We start from the raw sequence: 19,800 nt of genomic DNA on the forward strand, positions 1-19,800 counted from the left end.
AGGTTCATCAGCTTCCTGCTGAACGGATTCACTTTAATGTTTCATCCTCACAACTCTGGAGGAAACTTCTGCTCACGACAACACAAAGTGTTCACTTCCTGTGACAACAGAGTTCTACCTGTTCACTCTCTACCTGTTCACACTCTACCTGTTCACTCTCTACCTGTTCACTCTCTACCTGTTCACTCTCTACCTGTTCACTCTCTACCTGTTCACTCTCGACCTGTTCACTCTCTACCTGTTCACTCTCTACCTGTTCACACTCTACCTGTTCACTCTCTACCTGTTCACTCTCGACCTGTTCACTCTCTACCTGTTCACTCTCTACCTGTTCACTCTCTACCTGTTCACACCTGTTCACTCAGTGTTTCTCTGGCTGTCAGAACTAGGACTCTGATCCGTCAAACACACACACAAACACACACACACACACACACACACACACACACACACACACAGCCAGAGAAGGTAACAATGCTGTGTATTAATTCATGGACACACACACACACACACACACACACACACCGTTATACAAGCACATTCCTAATTAGCACTTAGCATATGAACAAACAACACAAATAGCTTGAGTGCTGTGTGGGCAGCGAATGGGCTGAAAGGGTCAAACGAAGGTGTGATCTGCAGGGAGCTGCGTCACCTGTCTGCTCACCTCTCTGCAGAGACACACACACACACACACACACACCTGTCTGCTCACCTCTCTGCAGAGACACACACACACCTGTCTGCTCACCTCTCTGCAGAGACACACACACCTGTCTGCTCACCTCTCTGCAGAGAGACACACACCTGTCTGCACACCTCTCTGCAGAGAGAGACACACACACACACACACACACACACACACACACACACACACACACACACACACACACACACACACCTGTCTGCTCACCTCTCTGCAGAGAGACACACACCTGTCTGCTCACCTCTCTGCAGACACACACCTGTCTGCTCACCTCTCTGCAGACACACACGTCAACACCAGACAAAGAGCCGTTGTGACGTCTGATTGGCTGTAAATGTGTTTGAAGTGAAAGAGACGAACTCCGCTTGGAGCCCGTTGATGTCCATGATAACATCGTCACTACTCAGTGGTCTTTATTCAAGAAGACTTTCAAGGTGACACAGCGGCCCGTTAACAACGCGCTGCCTCCCACTCAGTGAAGCAGCCGGCGCTCCGAGAAGCTTTAATGATGATTGAGGACATTTATTTGTGCTAATGCAGCGCTCACACGGTGAGTTCTCAGAGCGCTTTAGAACAGAGAGAAGTCAAAGCTGACAGGAGACAACGTCTGAGAGGAAGAGTCCTGGAAAGAGAATCTGTTTCATGAAGATGAAGATGATGGTGAGACAGCTGCAGCCGACATCTTCGTCAGCCGGAGATTCTCCTCTGGATGCTTTAAGCTCTCACATATGAACACAACGTTATTGTGTTGACCACAATGCTCAGAGAGTTGTGTGTCTATGAGAGCAATGAAGACACCTCAAGTGTGGTTTTCTCTATTTTTTATTTGTTCATTTCAAATGTATTTGTTTTGTGTTTTATTAAGTCAATCATTATAATACAATAGTATTCTATATAATATACAAAAACAGAGACTGAAAAGATAAAAGTAGAAGCAAAAAATGCTTATTCCTATCCTAAATTATTATCAATTAAAACCAGATAATTAATTTGACAAATGATTTCACTGATGTTGTTAACAAACTAAACAAAGTGCTAACAATCTGTGAAACTATCTGTTTAATAAAAAAGGCACTGTGTTGATATGAAAATATGTTTTATTTTTCTGGGATCACATTTTCTCATGAAAATAAGATTTTCTCACTTTTATAAGATTTGATCTAATTTTTCCTGATGTGCTTCAGCATTAGCTTCAGCACTGGAATGCTGAACAGAGACACGCGTGTGCAGACTGACACACGCTCCTCTGAGGGTTTAAACGTAATAAAAGCAGATGAAGAGTCAGACTCCAGTGAGCGTCGTGTCGTGCTGAAGCCAACGAGGCTGACGGGATGAAGACATCCCTGCAGACGACACCACGCGGGCTGTGGAGCTGGAACTGGATTCTTCATTTCAAGTCGTCGCTCGGTTTGCGGCTTCCTGTTCAGTAGACGTAGGGGAAGATCCTGAAGGGCACGCGGCGGCAGTACGAGGCCCACGCCGGCCCGTACTTGGCCCGACACTGACGCTCATCGCGCGCCTCTCTGTGGATCAGCAGCACGGTGAAGTACAACACGTAGAAGTACGGCAGGAGGTGAGAGAACCCTGCAGAGCAGACAATACATAACACAACATATTCATGAACGCTGGAAGAAACTTACTTCCACTCAATCAGCGACTGTTTCACTGATATATTCAGACTTCTCATTGAACTTTGTGTGTGATATTACACACAAACGCTGCAGATCTCCTGGTGGCCATGAGACTGAGGAACCTGAACGTCTCTGAAAGAAGGTGCAGGTCCTCTGTTATCACATCATGCAGAGGCCGGTCTAAAGGCGCCATGAGGTGAAGCCATGAGGACGTCACGGTGGCCTCTGAGTGTTGAGAACCAGAAGAATTTAAGAAGGTAGAGCTTCACTCATTCAAAGTACTTCTGTCTCTGCTCCTGGCAACGAATACATGTGATTAATAATCCCACGGGAAGTTATCATCACAGCAGAGGACAGCCGGCCTCTTTCAGAGGATGTGGACGCTCTGCATGGAGCCGTTATGTGTTCAGGCATCACACAGGAAGAACACTTTTAATCACCATGTTTCAGGTGATTCACCTCAATGGGAGTTTTATTTAGTTTGAGAATGTTTTTTTCTCAGTGAGACATGTTTTGCGTCTTTGTTGCAGGGTCTGGATGTTCCTCTCGGTCGCTGCAGCACTCACACGTCTCGACTACGCCGTCATGATTTAAAGAACAATCATTTGAGTGCATAATTAAAGTCGACTCTAAAGTACATCTCGATTACAAAGGCAGCTCCACCAGCGAGTCACACAAAGTTGGAATAATGAGCAGGAAGTGTCAGCTGGAACAAAAGTCTGACAGACTCCATTTTAGCATTGAAGGGAACATGAGGCAGCTTACAGAGGAACAAAGGGAGCACATTGTTGCTGCATCAGTCACCAACACGCTGAGATTATCTAATAACAGGAAGGACACGAGCTTCTCTGGTCGCCACCAAAACGTCTCCACAGCTGAAAGAGGTCGGACTTTGTTCTCCTGGCTGTGGTCACGCACTTCCTGGTTTTAAGTGGCTTTAAAATCAATGGATCCGTTATTACTTGTGTATCTCTGGAGGGGACCAACTCACAGATCACTACGACGTGACGGGCGGCTCCGCTGAGCTTTTACGCGTCTTTGTCCTGATGCTCCGGCAGCTTCAGCGCTCTGATCGTGTTGATTTCATCTGTTTCCAGTGAAAAGCTCTTTACAGCCTCACACTGTCACCAGCAGACAGACCGACAGGAGGCGCGAGCAGAAGAGCTTTTAGCATCTGGTGGATGCACTGGACTTCTTTTTTTTATTTATTTAGACAAACTAATAACAGAATTGGGGCCTGAATCTGAAAAAAAGGCAACAAAGAAACAAAGTACAGCATCTAAATGCTGCATGAACCACGTGGCTCTAATAACAATAACTCACCTGAAAGCAACATCACGCAGCTTAAAATAACCTTTCAGTCCCGATGCCAACACCGATACCCGGCTGTGTGTGTGTGTGTGTGTGTGTGTGTGTGAGGAGACGGGATCACTCTTTAATGTGTAACATCGTACGTTGAACACATAATCACTGACTTGGTGAAGGAACACCGACATATGCAGCGTTTACAATTAAAGAGTAAACCACGTTCAAGCAGCAACAAGTGGATCAAAACTTAATCAGGAATTAAAATTCCAGTCTGTGAAGTAGAAGTAAATACATAGAACTGAATTGAATAGATCTGCCTGCGTCGTGATCGATACCCTTCCAGTCAGTTGAGTCGGTGCTACAGGATGTGACCTCAGCACACGCTGTCACACTGGAACACCGGCAGCATTAAAACTCTCTTTAGTTATAGAACAATAATATCATCTTCCTTGTGAGTCAGCGAGGTTCTGTGTTCCAAATCCTTCCTGTTAGTAAACGCGTGTGTGCAGATGTGTGTGTGTTCATGACAGTTGTGTAGCGCTCCAGAACTGTTGGGACTCCAAATGGCAAAAATACCGATTCTTGCATAATGTTGCTTGAATATGACTCATAAGCTGCTGCCCTGCTCGACATCTTCAACATCCAGCACAGCGATGCGGTTGTGTACATTGTGTGTTACTCAACAGACACACAACAGACACACACTTAACATGTGAACCGCCTGACACGTGAGGTGTTTCTGGTATTTTGTCCACCTTCCGTGTGCATCAATAGAACAATAAACGGCGTTTTGACGCAGCGATGCTGCCGCGCTCTGCGTGGCATCACGGGCCTCAGCGGCGGCCGTCTCACCGCACGGCAGCGACCAGGCCAGCGCCATCAGCAGGTCGCCCAGGTAGTTGGGATGCCGGACGAGGCCCCACCAGCCGGACACCAGCAGGCGCTTCCCCGACGCCGTGGCGATGGTCTCCAGTCCTGCAGGGAGGAGAGGGAGCAGGTTTCTGAGTGCAGGAAGCACAAGGATGTACGTATATGTATGTATATCTGTATATATGTATGTATGTATATGTATATCTGTATATATGTGTGTATATGTTTGTATATATGTATATATGTATATGTGTATATGTGTGTGTGTTGGAACACTTCATGAGAACACACTCGGGAACAAATCACTGACCTGCAACACTGGAGTGCGTCGGGTCTCGTCTGAACTGGTTCTTCTGTGAGTTGGATTTTCTGAAAATATAATATCCGATACCTGATGACGAAGAGACGAACGTTACGGTCGCCATCTTTAACCACGACACACACAAGGTACCGCACACACACACACACACACACACACACACACACACACACACACACACACGCACACACGCTCACACACACACTCACACACACACACGCGCTTATACACACACACACACACACGCTCACACACGCTCACAATCACACACATACACACACACACACACACACTCTCTCATGCTCACAATCACACACAGACACTCACACACACACTCACACTCACACTCACACACACACACGCTCACACACACACACACTCATACACACACACACACACACTCTCTCACACACACACACACGCTCACAATCACTCACACACACACACACACACACACACACACACACACACACACACTCTCTCACACACACACACGCACACATACACTCACTCACACACACACACGCTCACACACACACACACACACTCATACACACACACACACACACGATCACAATCACACACACACACTCTCTCACACACACACACACGCGCACACACTCACTCACACACTCACTCACACACACACACACACACGCTCACCGTTCAGCGCCGCTATGGCCGCCGCCCGCGTCCAGCTGAGGGCCTGTGGGTGCAGCACCAGGAAGGAGGCCTGCAGGCCGTAGGTGAAGGGGACCCAGGCCAGGTCCCCGAACACCAGCATGAAGCCGAAGCCGTCGTGCACGATGTCCATGGTGCTCAGAACGGCCTCCTGGTGGACGCCAGCGCGCATGAGGTCAAGTGACAGAAGTCTGACGGCAGTTACAAAGATGTCTCTGTGAGGACTGACACGCTAACACACGCGTGACGCGCGGCGCGCGGCCTCCGTGACCTCACCTCGTTCCACAGAGCGTCTGCAACGTACAGCAGCTGGAAGCCGTTGACCAGCAGCATGGCGAGGGACGGGGAACCGCGGAGCTCCACCTCCTTCATCAGCATGCCGAGGTTGATGACCACCTGCAGGAGTGAACGCCGATTAGCATCGCGGGTCAGAACGCAGCGCGCAGCATCCTGTGAGGAGCTGGATCAGAACAGAAAGCATCAAACACATGAATTATAAGTCGTTAAACATGGATGACGTCATGAAAGTGGCGTCACAAAGCGAGGGAACCTGCAGAGGAGAGGCAGATGAACACAGGGCTGACGTCTGAATGTTTGCTCTTTATGTTTCGAGGTAATTGTTGAAAGACCTTAAAATGGAGTTCATCATCTAAAAACCTTCACCAATGACTTAAACATAGAGAAACATTGTCGTTAATTATGCGTCATTATTTAACTTGACGTCATGTGGCCCCTTCACTGACATGAGCTTGACAGCTCTGCATTATACGTTATGTTATATTCACAGCTGTTTCTCATGTTCCCTCACGCTTGTAAAGAAGGACCAGAACATGTCGAGTACGACGGCACCTTTAACTTTCACACATCAGGCCACCATTATAATTATTATTAGTAGTATTAATTAGTATCACAGGCTTTGTGAAAGCTTCTGATATTCTAACACAGCTGTGTTGATGCTCCCACTAAAGTAACCACTGAGTGTTTGTTACCAATTAATACAAATAATGCTGTTAAATAAAGTGTTACCTTCACACAGCAGTGTTTGTAAATTGACATTAATATTTCATATTCTCAGGTTGGTGATGAGAACAAAGTGGTTTTGAGGTTTAGAAGTCATGTCTCATAACTCATAGCTCACACTTCATATCAGTGAAGTTGGATCTCCTTCACTTCACTGTGTGAGTTATTGTTTTACATTTACATTTTTCTTCTTGTTTTACATTTACATTTTTCTTCTTGTTTTACATTTCCTTTGAAGAAGAGCGTCGTTCTCTCAGCGTGCGATGACATCAGCTGGAAGCTCGCTCTCATAAATGTAGTTTATCGTTTAATCTGTTTACAAATAGCCAAGTCACGTTTAATGGACTCTACAACACTATGAACGTCATTTATATCTTAAAAAAACACACTAATTTAAATGTCACGTTCAGCCTTTGTAAGGTGTTGAAAGGTAAAGTTGAAAGGTTTAAACGTTCAGGAGGAAACGAGCGTCTCCCACTCGGCGTCTGCAGCTTCTCTCCTACGCACCTGCACGACATTCATGAGCTCAGACTCAGTTTGAGCTGCGAGCAGAGAGAGGGACGTGAACACAGGACCTTCACCATGTGACTCCTCTGCGGCCGCTGGGTCGAGTGAGGATGAAGAGGAACCTGCTGAAGCTTCATCTTCAGGTTTCCTGTTTGAACGTCTGACTGGGATTCATACATTTCCATATTTCTCATGATTCAGACTCAAACTGAGACGTCGTCCAACACGCGTCACCGTGTCGGGTCACCGGGGAGAAAAAGAGTCTGACTGCTCATCGGCACCGGAGAGCAGCAGCGCCACCTGCTGGCCGCCAGCAGCATCCATGAAGGTTTACGTTTGAAAATGTTCACACGAACAAATAAAGTGAAATATATTTAAGCAGTTAGGGAGGAAGTTAAGGTTTGTGGTTTAGTAAACATTCTAATTATGTTTGTTTATGATTTTAATGACATTGTTTTAACTTCCTTTCTCTTTGGGAGAGAAAACGGCAACAAAGGATAATTATATAAAACAATTTGTATGAAACATAAGTGTTCATCAGTATTCAAAGAGCTGTAATAACGGGTGCATTGCTCCCGGCAGGTTCACTCACCCAGCCGATCAGACCCGGCCGGAGCTCACAGAAATATTTCAGGTCAAAGTTTCCGATGCGGGGGTTCAGCTCCCGTCCGATGAAGAAGTCATACAGAGGATTTCCTGGACAGACAGAGGGACGGATGCTGCAGTGAGTCCACAGCACGGCCGACAGCTGAAGCATGAGGTGAGGATGTACAGACACACACATCTTCTCATTAATACTTTAGAAGTCAGTTCATGAGCCAGCAGCTGGAAGCTGTGAGCAGAGGACGTCGTGAGGTTCTCGCATGCCGCCATCTTTATGGTCATATTTGGTCATAATGTGACGCAACCTGAGGAGATGATTTATTCATTTACAATGAACACATGAAGGTTTCTAACTTTCTACACATTCAGATCTTGTTGTCCACACTGAACGCTCCATGAAGACTTTTATGGACGACGTATTTAATCACCTGGTGAGATCAAACCTGCTTCAAACATCAGGTTATGGAGGTTAAACTATGGTTATTTATGACCTTTTATTATTCTCAAGAACTACTGCCAGACACTCAGCATGTTCATGCAGCGTGTGTTGTGTTTTGTGTGTGTCTGTGTGTGTTGTCATGCTTTCGCTTGACAAAGCGCTGTCACATTAACGTGCAGTGCTCATCATCTGTTGGAAAAGCACAGCTGTAATTCCTTTTAGATGTGTGATGTCACAGATCCAAGCAGGTAAAATATGTGCTGCAAAAACCAGAATGTCTTCAAACAACAACCGTTAAAGGAGCTGATGTGTTACAGTGATGGTGGACTGCAGTGCAGTCACACAGGTTCAACGGTATTATGACGACATTTGTCAATTATCACTTGAGGCACTTGAGGATACCATTAGTTTTGCATATATATATATATATATATATATATGGATATCCATCTCTTTAGCCAATGACTAGTTTTTTATTCTGCTCTTTTATTCATCGGTGCCTCTAACATCTAACCGTAGTTCATTTCATGGCAGCTGAACCAGCACGAGGTCGTCGCATGGCGTGGAACCAGCGCGTTGTTGTGGCCGCGCTCTTCTTGTGTTTTTAGTAACTTGCTGATGAGCGTCCTCACGAGCGAGCAGACGCTGAAAGGTAAAACCTGCCGTTCTCTGGTTTCTGCCTCCAGATGCAGCGGAGCGCGCACAGCGGGTCGGGTTACTCCAAAGGGAGTTCACTTGATGCCTGCAGGCTCCTGCAGAGCCGGGCTGTTGCATCATCACCCACAGGGATGCCAAAACCATCCAGCAAACATCAAAAGAGGCCTGCAGAATGCTGCCCGTACCAGCCGTGACTTTACTCAGAATAGCGTTTCGCAGGTGCACTTCCTTCAGTGCAGAACTGCCCTCTCACCTGTGTTGCCCCCCACAGCGAGAGCATGAGGCGGCACCCAGAAGGAGCGGATGTAGAGGTAGACGGAGAACAGGAACGACACCGCCATAGCGCACGCCGCCAGAGGCAACAGCAGCTCGAACAGCGAGCCCAGAGGAGCGCCGAGCGCCAGCAGCAACATCAGCAGCACACAGCTGACGCACAGGCCGTGAAAACCTGAGGGAGAGAACACACAGAGCTGAACGCCGCCGCCGGAGGACAGAGACACAGGAAGGAAGAGAAGGAACTTCTGATTGTGTAACTTCAGTCAACTCAAGGTCACAGCAGCTGCAACGTGTTGCCAGGTCACACTGAAGAAACCAACAGCAGGACACGTGAAAGACTAAACAACCGCTCTCATAACGATATGAGCGCCGCTGTGAAATATTAATAGCTGTCATCAAATTACTGCAGTATTAGAGACAATCATGTGCAAGAGCACAATTATCCTGCAGGGTCACAGCGGCAATATGAAGAAAAGGTTTGAACTGTGACTATCTGGTAAAAATAAAGAATCCAAAAGGGAAAACATTGTGTTTTATGGTCAGGAGTATAGATACCGTTTATGGGATACTTGAGGCGCGTTCCATCGCTCAGCATTAACCCTTCAGACACCTGCAGGGAGACACACTCATTCAGTGTTCACTCATCATCAGGACAGAGTCTCAGTCAGAGCAGAGAACGTGTCTATGGGGATCAAATACGGCTTTTATTACACAATATATGGCTTGAAAGTCTACTAATCATAATGTAAGAATTCATGTAGCATACATATTGTGCATATAATACACAGTACATGAACATATTGTGCATATAATACACAGTACATGAACATATTGTGCATATAATACGCAGTACATGAATATATTGTTCATATAATACACAGTAAATGCTAAAGATTGGTGATGAAATCCATCACAATGTGACTTTATTAGAATCTTTCTCCGCTGTCAGTATTCATCATATTATGTGCAAACATATGAAAATGTCCCGCTTCAAACCGTTAAAGTGGTTAAAGAGACTTTGTGACCTTCAATCTCTCCTCTAACCAATGAGAATCTCTTCATGTCGAGTTGTGGCGGCTAATGTTAGCGCTTTATGACTTTATGATGATTGCTTTCTTTTTTCAGCTTGTGTGCTATTATTATATATTATATCTATTTCTATTATTATTATTATTATTATTATTATTATTATTATTATTATTATTATTATTATTATTATTATATCTACTTCTTTTATTATTTTTATTATATCTACTTTTTATTATTATTATTGTATGTACTTATATTTATTATTATTATTATATCTACTTATATTATTATATCTAGTTCTTTTATTATTATTATTAGTATTATATCTACTTCTTTTATTATTATTATTGTATCTACTTATATTATCATTATTATTATTATTATTATTATTATTATTATTATTATATCTACTTCTTTTATTATTATTGTATCTACTTCTATTATTATTATTATTATTATTATCATTATTATTATATTTACTTCTTGCAGAGTCATGAAGATCTATATCAGTCCACATTGATGACACTAGATGATCATATTCACAAGTTGAGACAATAATCATCATTTATCAGTATTAATTATCACCAAAACTACATCATTCATTCATAAATCAATGTTTACCAGAGTATGTATGAACAGTATATAACCGTGTGTGTGTTTGTGTGTGTGTGTGTGTGTGTGTGTGTGTGTGTGTGTGTGTGTGTGTGTGTACTTTAACACAACACAGAGGCTTCTATGGTTCACTGTTTCATTCGTCCTGCGTTTCTTCCCCAGACGCCTCTGATTGGTCTGGTTCTTCATCAGCGGATGAGAGTTCCACCTGGAGGCCGAGGCTCCAGGTGGCGAGTCCTACCTTTCCGAGCGGCATCAGGTAGAGGAGGGCGTGCAGAGCGATCCAGCCCAGCAGCAGCACGGGGGCCGCGGGGTCCCACAGCTGGTCCCTGGAGGGCAGGGCGGGCGGCCACTGCAGCACGCCGGCCTCGGGGGAGCGGCTCGCCGCCATCAGGAACAGCACCGTCAGCGGGAGAGAGACGGGGATGCAGAGAGCGCCTGCAGGTACCACAGGAAGAAGAGAGACGGCGACGAAGCGACATCACGGGGAAGAGCAGAGAGACCGATTCAGCTCACGTGTGATTCATGTGACTCATGAATCATGTTCAATAACTGCAGAGCAGTTAGTTCAGCTGCCAGCGCGGCGCAGCACAACGCCAGCTTCACTTCCTCTTCCTCACACCTGACACACCTGTTCTCTCTCTTCACGCCGACAGTGACAGTCATACCTGTGCAGTTGTGTTGATTCTTTATTGTATTGTGTCTTTTCTATTGAGGCAGAATGAGTTTCACGAAACAACAAATACAACAATCTCTCCTCATCACATCGTAAAGTAAAGTGAAGTGAAGTGAAGTGAAGTGGCATCAATGCTCTTTTATTTACCGACATTTACTTTGATAAAATCACAGAGTGACACACACACGACCACAGTGCAAGGCGAGAAGAAGATGGAGGAATTGTGTTAGCGTAGCCGCAGGCATCGTCATGTCCACACAGTGTGGAGTCCGTGGTTCTGTTATAAAAGGATGGAGGACGTGTTGAGACTCACCCAGCGCTCCTCCAAACTCCCTCTCTGTGTCATGTGACGTCCTGTGTTTGAGTGCTGGACTGTTGGGCTTCATTATTGATCTCCTGTGAAAACATGCAAGTAGTTCAGTCAAAATAAAGACATTTAGAGGTCAAATAAATGGCAATGAGACGACAATCAGAACAGATGAGACTTCTGACGATGAGGACTTTGGTGTGTGTGCAGACGCAGTGAAGAGTTGTGTGTTTAGAGCAGATTGTGCACCACTACACTGCACACAAGTGCTCTAATTACAGAAAGCGAGGCTACAGAGTCTTCAGGCAGCGCGTGATGACGCCATGAGGACGCGACTGAAGAGGCCGAGCTGCTGGAGAGCCACTGAAACGTTAGTTTCATACGTTCAAGCTGTTCTAAGAAGTTTCATAAATAGATTTATCTGTCGAGTTAAAGACTCTGAAAATGAGATCATCTTGGTTTTATCAAACATAAAGTACAGTTTAACCCGCTATCAAACATTAGTGCAGCTATCTATTTATTAAGCATTAACAGGTTTATGTATTTAAATGTGCTTTTATCTATTTTATTCTATTTAATGTCTTTTGTATTATCTGGACCTTGAGTCTGGAATGAGAGTAAGATTGATGCTTGTTAACAGCAGTATTTACTGAAAAAACGAGGTATTTAAGAGTACTTTTGTATTTCAAATGTATGTTGCTGTGTACTATTCAACTCCACAACATTAATTAACATTTACTACATTAATAAACTTTAGTTAGCAGAGACTGTGTGAGGGTTCACATGAAGGTATCAGGAAGGTTTCATCAGGATAATGTGGCACTAAGACACCACCCTCCTTATAACGCATCAATAACGACAGAAATAATAATAATAACAGACAAGAACAACATATTTAACACTATGAATGTTCAGGGTTTTGTACCTTTGATAAAGTAAAAGCACCTGCTGGTTATTCTGAAACACATCAGAATGAAACGTGTAGCAGAGTACTTCAACATAAAGGTATTGTACTGTAAGTAGTATAACTACTAGTACACTGTCAGGGTGACACAATCACTCACATGTCATTAATATGTGAGTCACACAAAATGCTGCCTTCAGGTACACAATATCACACGGAAATAAGAGCAAAACGATCAACGATGATGTCCGAAAAAATCATATTAAAATACTCTTTAAGTTGCAATTGTTTTTCAAACTCTGCTACATCCTTTAGTGAGTCTGTTGTGTAGCGTGTGTAGTGTGTAGTGTTGTAATAAGCAGCGAGACAAAGTCCAGCTCGGTTCCTCTGCTGTGAACCGAGAGAGAGAGGCCGGTGCACGCGCCCCGGTGCACGCGCCCCGGCGCGAGAGAAACGGTTTTAGTGGTTAGAAAACACAGAGAACCGCAACGCGGCGGGACAGCAGCTCTTACCGGCGGGACTCGAGCAGCTGGAGGAGAAACGGAGGAGATTGATCCCATCAACGAGCCCACCGGCAGCCTGCGGGAGGACACGCCCCCAAAACACGCAGAACCTCCCGAAGCCGCCTCTGAGCCAATCAGATGCTTCCGTGGTCATCAGAAGAGGGTGGGGCGAAGGCGGCTCGGCCAATCACGTGAGCTCCTCAGGTGGCGACAGACCGAGCGAGGAATGGCTGCAGATGTTGGGAAATCTTTCATGTTGTTTTGTTTTACGTGATTTAAGAATAGTGACTTATGGGAAACGTATAGGTCAATATCAGAGGTTAAAATAATCATCCGTATGTGTGGGCTGATCAATATTAGTCTGCAGGAGCTCTAACCTTCTACATGAATACAACTTTATAGAACTAATTATTTAAAATTGTGATTTCAAATATGATTATTGTAGAAACGGCGGTATAGCAGGAACGACCACTGGAGTGTTCAGTCGACATAAAGGTTGAACTCAAAGGGATGGAGGAACTTTTCCTAACGTGTTTATCTGTGAAAGACCAGGCACAGAAAATAACTACAGTAAATCTGCTGTCCTTACTTTAATGCTAGACATGGATTACATCATCAGAAGACAATCAGATTGCAAATTATTCAGCAAACAAAAAAAAGATAATTTAATAATACAGGAGATTTACAAAGGACACAACTTTCCTCTTTAGTCGTTCATATTCTGTCTTCACGTTAAACACGTTTCCTTCCAGGAGAACATGCGCTGCAAAGCTCTGCTGTTACCAGGGTAATATATGACTTTCTATCTTTGCAGATAGGCAGATGAGATGAGGAGTTTTCTTTCTCATGTTCTGACTGTTGTAATGTACTTCAGGCTCATGTGCACTTTGTGTGGCAAGAGCCAGGAATGTATCGTTGATCCATCTCAAATGCATTTAATCTACAACACAACGACCAATAATGGATTTTCTTTAGTGTTGGAAGATTGTTTTGTTGTTCTTACAGTAGTTAAAATACACTTTTACAGTCTAGTGTGAATCTGGATCAATACATTGACCAGTTCGTCGTGAGGGAGTCTTTGCATTTGGACTCCAGTGCATGTTGTAACTCTGTGGAGTGATCTGGTGTTTGAGGACCGGCCGGCTGCGCCGCACTTTGAGCTTTAACCTCGTTCACAGATGACTTCGATCACGCTCTGCTCCATCGGGGCGGGGTCCAGGCAGCGGTGGGCGGAGCTCCCCACGATCTCGTCCAGCAGGAAGTGCACGAGGTTCTCGTCGGAGACGAACCGCCACAGGTACATCTGCAGGTAGTGGCAGTCCACCTGGATCTGCTGCAGCCCGAAGCGGCCGAAGGTGCGCAGCCGAACGCACTCCAGGAACGTCTTCAGACTGATTTTGATGATGCCCGTGATCACGGAGACCTGCAGGCAGTGAAGCGCCGCGTGAGAGAGACGCACCTTCCCTGAAGGCAACACAAAGACCTCGCACTCACCTTGTTGAACTCCACCGAGCTGAAGATGTCGATCCTCTCTGAAAACAGCTTGTGTATGTTGCTCAGGAGATTAGTATCCATGGGAGCGCTGCAGGCACAGCAGACAAGTGGATGCACAGTTAGAACAATGACCTTATTCTCCTGATTAACAACCACTCAGTGACAATTATCCCCCTGCAGTAAAAGTGAAGGACGCCATCCAGATTTAATGTGTGTGTCTTGTTTGTATGCACACACACACACACACACACACACACACACACACACACACACACACACACACACACACACACACACACACACACACACACACACACACACACACAGTGATGCATCTTGGCTTTAGATTTATTCAGGAGCACTTTTGACGTCCTAGATTTACATGACTTTGACTTCATTTGTTTGTTCTCATACAGACGGAGTCTGATGTGTTGTAAACATATTAGAACGCCGTCATTAAACCAAACAAACAAACTTCCTGTCGTGCATTCGTCCGGCTCGTGTACCTCGGGGTGTAGCTGGCGGCGTAGCGCGCTTGCTGCCTGGAGTTGCTGTAGACAGAGAAAGTGCGTTTGCTGGAGTCGCTGCTGTGCGCTTTCCTCACGCCTTCCTCGTACAGGAGGCCGACCTGTGGCAGAGCAGAGAGGCTTCATGAGACGGAGGGAAGCCGCCGAGCGGACTCGAGCACACGACCGCAGACGGAGACGCCGCGAGCTGTGACCTGCACGTCGATGGAGGTGGTGTCCTCGACGACGCGCTTCATCACGGCGCGGACATTTCGCGGCTCGATGGTGTTCACCCAGTCTCGCGTTTCCACGCTCTTCCTCAGCATTTGGGAGATAATCAGACCCTGAACCTGCAACAAAAACAAAACACACACACAATTAATTATACAAATTTGTGAGATTATTTTCATGCATGTGTGTCTCTCTTTCTCCTCGGTGAGGAAGGTACCGGTGTGAATGTTGGAGGTGAACACCGTCACCTACCTTCACATAATGGTTCAACAGCTTCTGTGCTGCCTCTCTGGCTTCTGCACACAGCGTTGTGACGGGTGTTACAGGACTGTGATGCTGGGAATGAGAAGAAGACCCTGGTTTAGTGAAACAGGTTACCTTTAGGGAGGGAAATATACATCAAGGAATTACATGTTGTGGAAACACTGCAAAGAACCATGACATTTAGTCACATTCATCAGTGCTGATGCACTAAAAGGCCAAAGAAAGACAATAAATAATGTATTTCACAGTGTATCACAGCCTTTTGTGCATGCCGCTGCGCTCATGAGACGACAGCCGCTCACCTGCACGAGGAACTGCTCATCTGTGAGAGTGAGGATGTAGGAGATGGTCGAGGTCTCGTAGTCCAAGCAGAGGCGAGACAGCAGCAGCAGAAGAGCCGGAGGAGTCGAGCCTCCTTTGTCTCCGGCGCTGTCGCAAAACTGCCGAGAAGACTGGCACACAAACTTGATGAAGCTCACCACCAGACTCTCACGGACGCCCTGGCTGCAGAACTCGCCCTGTGAGGAGGAGACAGACGTCACTACGGGGGGAAAGTTGGAAACACTTTTTTTTTTTCTCTGGTGGGCGAGCTGGTTCCACTACACAACTCATCACCTTAAAGTACGGCTTGTTGGAGAAGGCGATGTCCTTCGCCGTGAAGAGATGCACCGACGCCAACACCGACTTGATCTGATTGAGGATGGAGGCCGACAGGGAGGAGAGCAGCTCCGGCAGGCCGGTGGGAGCGTCTCGGCCGGAGGCCGGTCCCCCGAGAAGAGCTCCGCCTCCGGCCGCCGCCGCCGCCGCCGCGCTGGCCACGGAGAGCCGCGGCGCCGCCAGCGCCTGCCGCACGTCTGTCAGGCTGTCCATGTAGAAGCTCTGCAGGGCCGACAGGTACTGCTTCACGCGCTCCTTCGCGGCCCGCATCACGATCTCCGTCCCCTGGTTGGGCACGGCGGAGCCCGGCAGCAGTTTGGTGACGGCCTGGAGCCGGCGGTGGAAGCGGTCGAGCGCGCGGACCAGGAGCGAGTTATCGCCGACGCCTTTCTCCTCCTGAATCCTCTGCTCCACCAGCGAGAAGTACCGAGCGGCCAGATCGTCCACGAAGGCGTTCAGCTTGCCGCTCGCCATCTGCGGGATGTTTTTGGACGCCAGCTCGCCTTTCTGAGCATGGTTGATGAACAGCTCCTGATAGGATGTGATGACTAAGCACAAGCTGCTCACAAATTCATTGCAGCCCCTGTCGATGAATTCCAGGATGTCAGTGTTGCAGGCGGGGGAAGGGATGGCGCTCGCTTTAGGGGCGTTATCAGTCGGGGATCCAGCTGCTGCGGGAGACGCCGGCTTGCGTGCGGGAGCATCGATTACAGCCGAGGCGGTCGGGTACGGCCTTATCTCTGCTTCCAGACCCTGGAGGTCCGACTCGAGGCGAGATCTCGCATGGCTCAGGAATTTATCACAGAGCTCCTCGGCCGGCTCATCCAGCTGCAGCAGCAGCTCCACGCACTCGGATAAATCTTTAGCGCTTGATCCGCCATCCCTTTAAGATAAACAAACACACAGGTGGAAAGAGTTGATCTACAAGAAATAAATATATCTTTAAACATTAATGACTAAACATCTGAAATATATATTAAAGCCAATATTAGTTTTAGTGAAATCAGGACAAAAACATTGGAAACAGTCTAAAAGACGTTTGAATACAAGAGGTTTTGTCGAATGTATTTATTCCTTATTTATTTCTATGATGTAAAATAAAACCACATTTCCTGTTGGGCAACACGTGTGACTCCTATGTGTTGTGTTTCTACAGAGAGGAGTCCATCATGTGAATGAACGTTTCCAGGTTCCCACCTGAACTTCTGTCGCAGCTCCTGAGCCAGCGTGTCCATGATGGCGTGACAGTCGTCCTGGATTCCCTTGAAGGAGGGCAGGTGGCTGTACTGCTGCAGCACGCAGCGGGCGCGGCGGTGCGACCTCACCGCCTGAGCGTAGGCCTGCAGCTCCAGACACTTATTTAATCTGGCAGGCAGCTCGAACAGAAACTGCAGCTTCCTTAACAGAGTGTGCACCCCTGTGAAGGAGGACAAGACACAAATATGGAAGTTATCACCGTGAAGCCCCTCAAGCCTGACACAGAACACACACACACTCACACACACTCCTCGGCTCCGGCCTCACCTGAGAGTTTGGTAATCTGAGCGTGCTGGTCTTGCAGAGTTCCACTGATGCAAGCGCTGAACTCTGTGATTGCCGCCATGTTGGCAGACAAGCCGTCCATTTCATCCTCCATCTTTTTGAAATCATTCTTCATCTTTCTTATGGTGTCTGGGGGAAGAAAAACAACAAGCAAGGAAGGTTCAGCGACGATGCAACGAAACCCAACAACATTTTTAGCCTCACTTGGAGCGAGTCGGCCTCACCGGTAGCAGATATGAATTTGTTGTAGTTTTCGTACACCAGCGTCTGCATGTCACTGTCCAGAGAGCGGATCTGCTTGACCATGCAGGTCTCCTGGTCCATCAGCTCTGCAAGGGAGCACTCCCTCCTCAGCTGCATGTGGAGACAGAAACCATAATTACCCCCAAAAACCAAATTATATATATATATATATATATATATATATATATATATATATATATATATATATATATACACACATACATACATACATATACACATACATACATACATATATATACACATACATACATACATATACACATATACATACATACATATACACACATACATATACACACATACATATATATATATATATATATATATATATATATATATATATATATATATATATATATATATATATATATATATATATATATTGCATGCAGCTTTCTACATAACTGATTTAACCTCAGCAGTGTTAAAAGATAAATTATCATCCATTGCCTGTAAATGTGTACATTTGATCACAACTATTTAAACGCAAGAACATAGCGCAGTGTGTGTGTGTGTGTGTGTGTGTGTGTGTGTGTGTGTGTGTGTGTGTGTGTGTGTGTCATTGTGTTTACTGGTCATTGGATGCAACATGTGGTGAAAATGGCCAGTCCATTTGTGTTTGTGCAATGTCAGTTGAATGAGCATGCTTACATGCATTGTTGGTCATGAAAACTGAATCATTTTCACACTTAGCTTTGTGATATTTTGGAGGATCTTAATCCCAAGATCGTATAAAATGAAACTGTCTGCCTGCGTACAGGTGTCCATACTCCCTGACACACCGAAAGAGACTTTGCAACATGTCATCGCTTTAAAATGAAAAATGTAATTGATTTGATAGTTTTTGTAATTAAACAACAGTCTATAGAAAACCTGCAAAGCACGTTTCTTTGCATACGAGTTTCAGCAACCGCTAACATTGACATGACGTCAGAGGCCGTTGGGTGAGCGGTGTCACACCAGCAGGTAACTTGACAGCAGTGGTCACCTTGTTGAGGAACACCTCGTGGTCAAAATGCGGCCCGTTGATGTCGCAGGGATCCAGGGACTTGGCCATCTCCGCGGCCTTCCCCTCCTCGTCCATCCCGTAGTACAGCTTCAGCATGCCGTGCACCCGGCGCTTCCTGCCGGAGTCCTCCGACTCGGACCCCGCCGCCAAGCCGTCCGCCTCCCCGTCCATACCGAGACGAACAAGCGACAATAAACACAGACGAGGACGTCCCGCCGGGAGGAGGAAACTGACAACTACTGCCTTAAAACGTTCACTTGCTCTTAATAAGAGCGCTTCCCCCAAATAATTATTTGTAAAATGGCTTATTACTGCCGATACACAAGCAGTTAGCTTGAAAACGTCACCATTTCCGGGTTTGTAGCCTATCCGGTGATACGTCGTCAAAGAGTAAGTTTAGTCAAGAGAATAACCTGTCCTCATCGTTTGACAGTCCGGAAGTGCACTACTGCGCATGTCAAGTTTAATACAGAAATCGGCTGACTCTTGAGAATAAATATAAAGGTTTTAATAAATAAATATGGATATTGATGATTATACTAGATTTTCAGAAGGGATACTGCTTTAAGAAAATGTATAAACGTAATTTGTGTGCATGATGTGGTAAAAAATAGATAAAATTATTAAAGATTGAAATAAATAAGATTAAAACGAATAACAATGAAACAAAATCCAGCCATGTTATGTCCATTTCTTCCCTGTGGATGTGGGGAATGGGCTGCATTGTAAATGCTGCCATGAACTAAAGTAAGTTACTTTAGAAATGGATGAAAAAATAAATAATA

At 45.8% G+C, this 19,800-nt stretch overlaps 2 protein-coding genes across 2 annotated transcripts; both read right to left on the minus strand.

Moving 5' to 3' along the window:
- Positions 1–1,889: 1,889 nt before the first annotated feature.
- On the minus strand, positions 1,890–13,137 carry tm7sf2 (transmembrane 7 superfamily member 2). Its single transcript, XM_068600965.1, has 11 exons — positions 13,058–13,137; positions 11,648–11,730; positions 10,900–11,096; positions 9,573–9,627; positions 8,995–9,189; positions 7,635–7,738; positions 5,792–5,911; positions 5,498–5,666; positions 4,826–4,906; positions 4,498–4,620; positions 1,890–2,290 (listed from the first exon to the last, which is right to left on the minus strand). The coding sequence occupies exons 2-11, from the start codon at positions 11,718–11,720 to the stop codon at positions 2,130–2,132; spliced, it is 1,278 nt and encodes a 425-aa protein (XP_068457066.1). The 5' UTR covers positions 11,721–11,730; positions 13,058–13,137; the 3' UTR covers positions 1,890–2,129.
- A 500-nt stretch (positions 13,138–13,637) lies between these two features.
- On the minus strand, positions 13,638–19,361 carry vps51 (VPS51 subunit of GARP complex). The gene is made up of 11 exons (XM_068599711.1): positions 18,995–19,361; positions 17,967–18,096; positions 17,725–17,871; positions 17,398–17,617; positions 16,159–17,083; positions 15,846–16,061; positions 15,532–15,615; positions 15,264–15,398; positions 15,049–15,170; positions 14,543–14,630; positions 13,638–14,471 (listed from the first exon to the last, which is right to left on the minus strand). The coding sequence occupies exons 1-11, from the start codon at positions 19,184–19,186 to the stop codon at positions 14,211–14,213; spliced, it is 2,520 nt and encodes an 839-aa protein (XP_068455812.1). The 5' UTR covers positions 19,187–19,361; the 3' UTR covers positions 13,638–14,210.
- Positions 19,362–19,800: the final 439 nt, after the last annotated feature.

The sequence above is a fragment of the Clinocottus analis genome, unplaced genomic scaffold, assembly GCF_023055335.1.
Source record: "Clinocottus analis isolate CAN_PGR_092001 unplaced genomic scaffold, fCliAna1.0.p SCAF_5, whole genome shotgun sequence".
In the NCBI taxonomy this organism is placed as follows: domain Eukaryota; kingdom Metazoa; phylum Chordata; class Actinopteri; order Perciformes; family Cottidae; genus Clinocottus; species Clinocottus analis.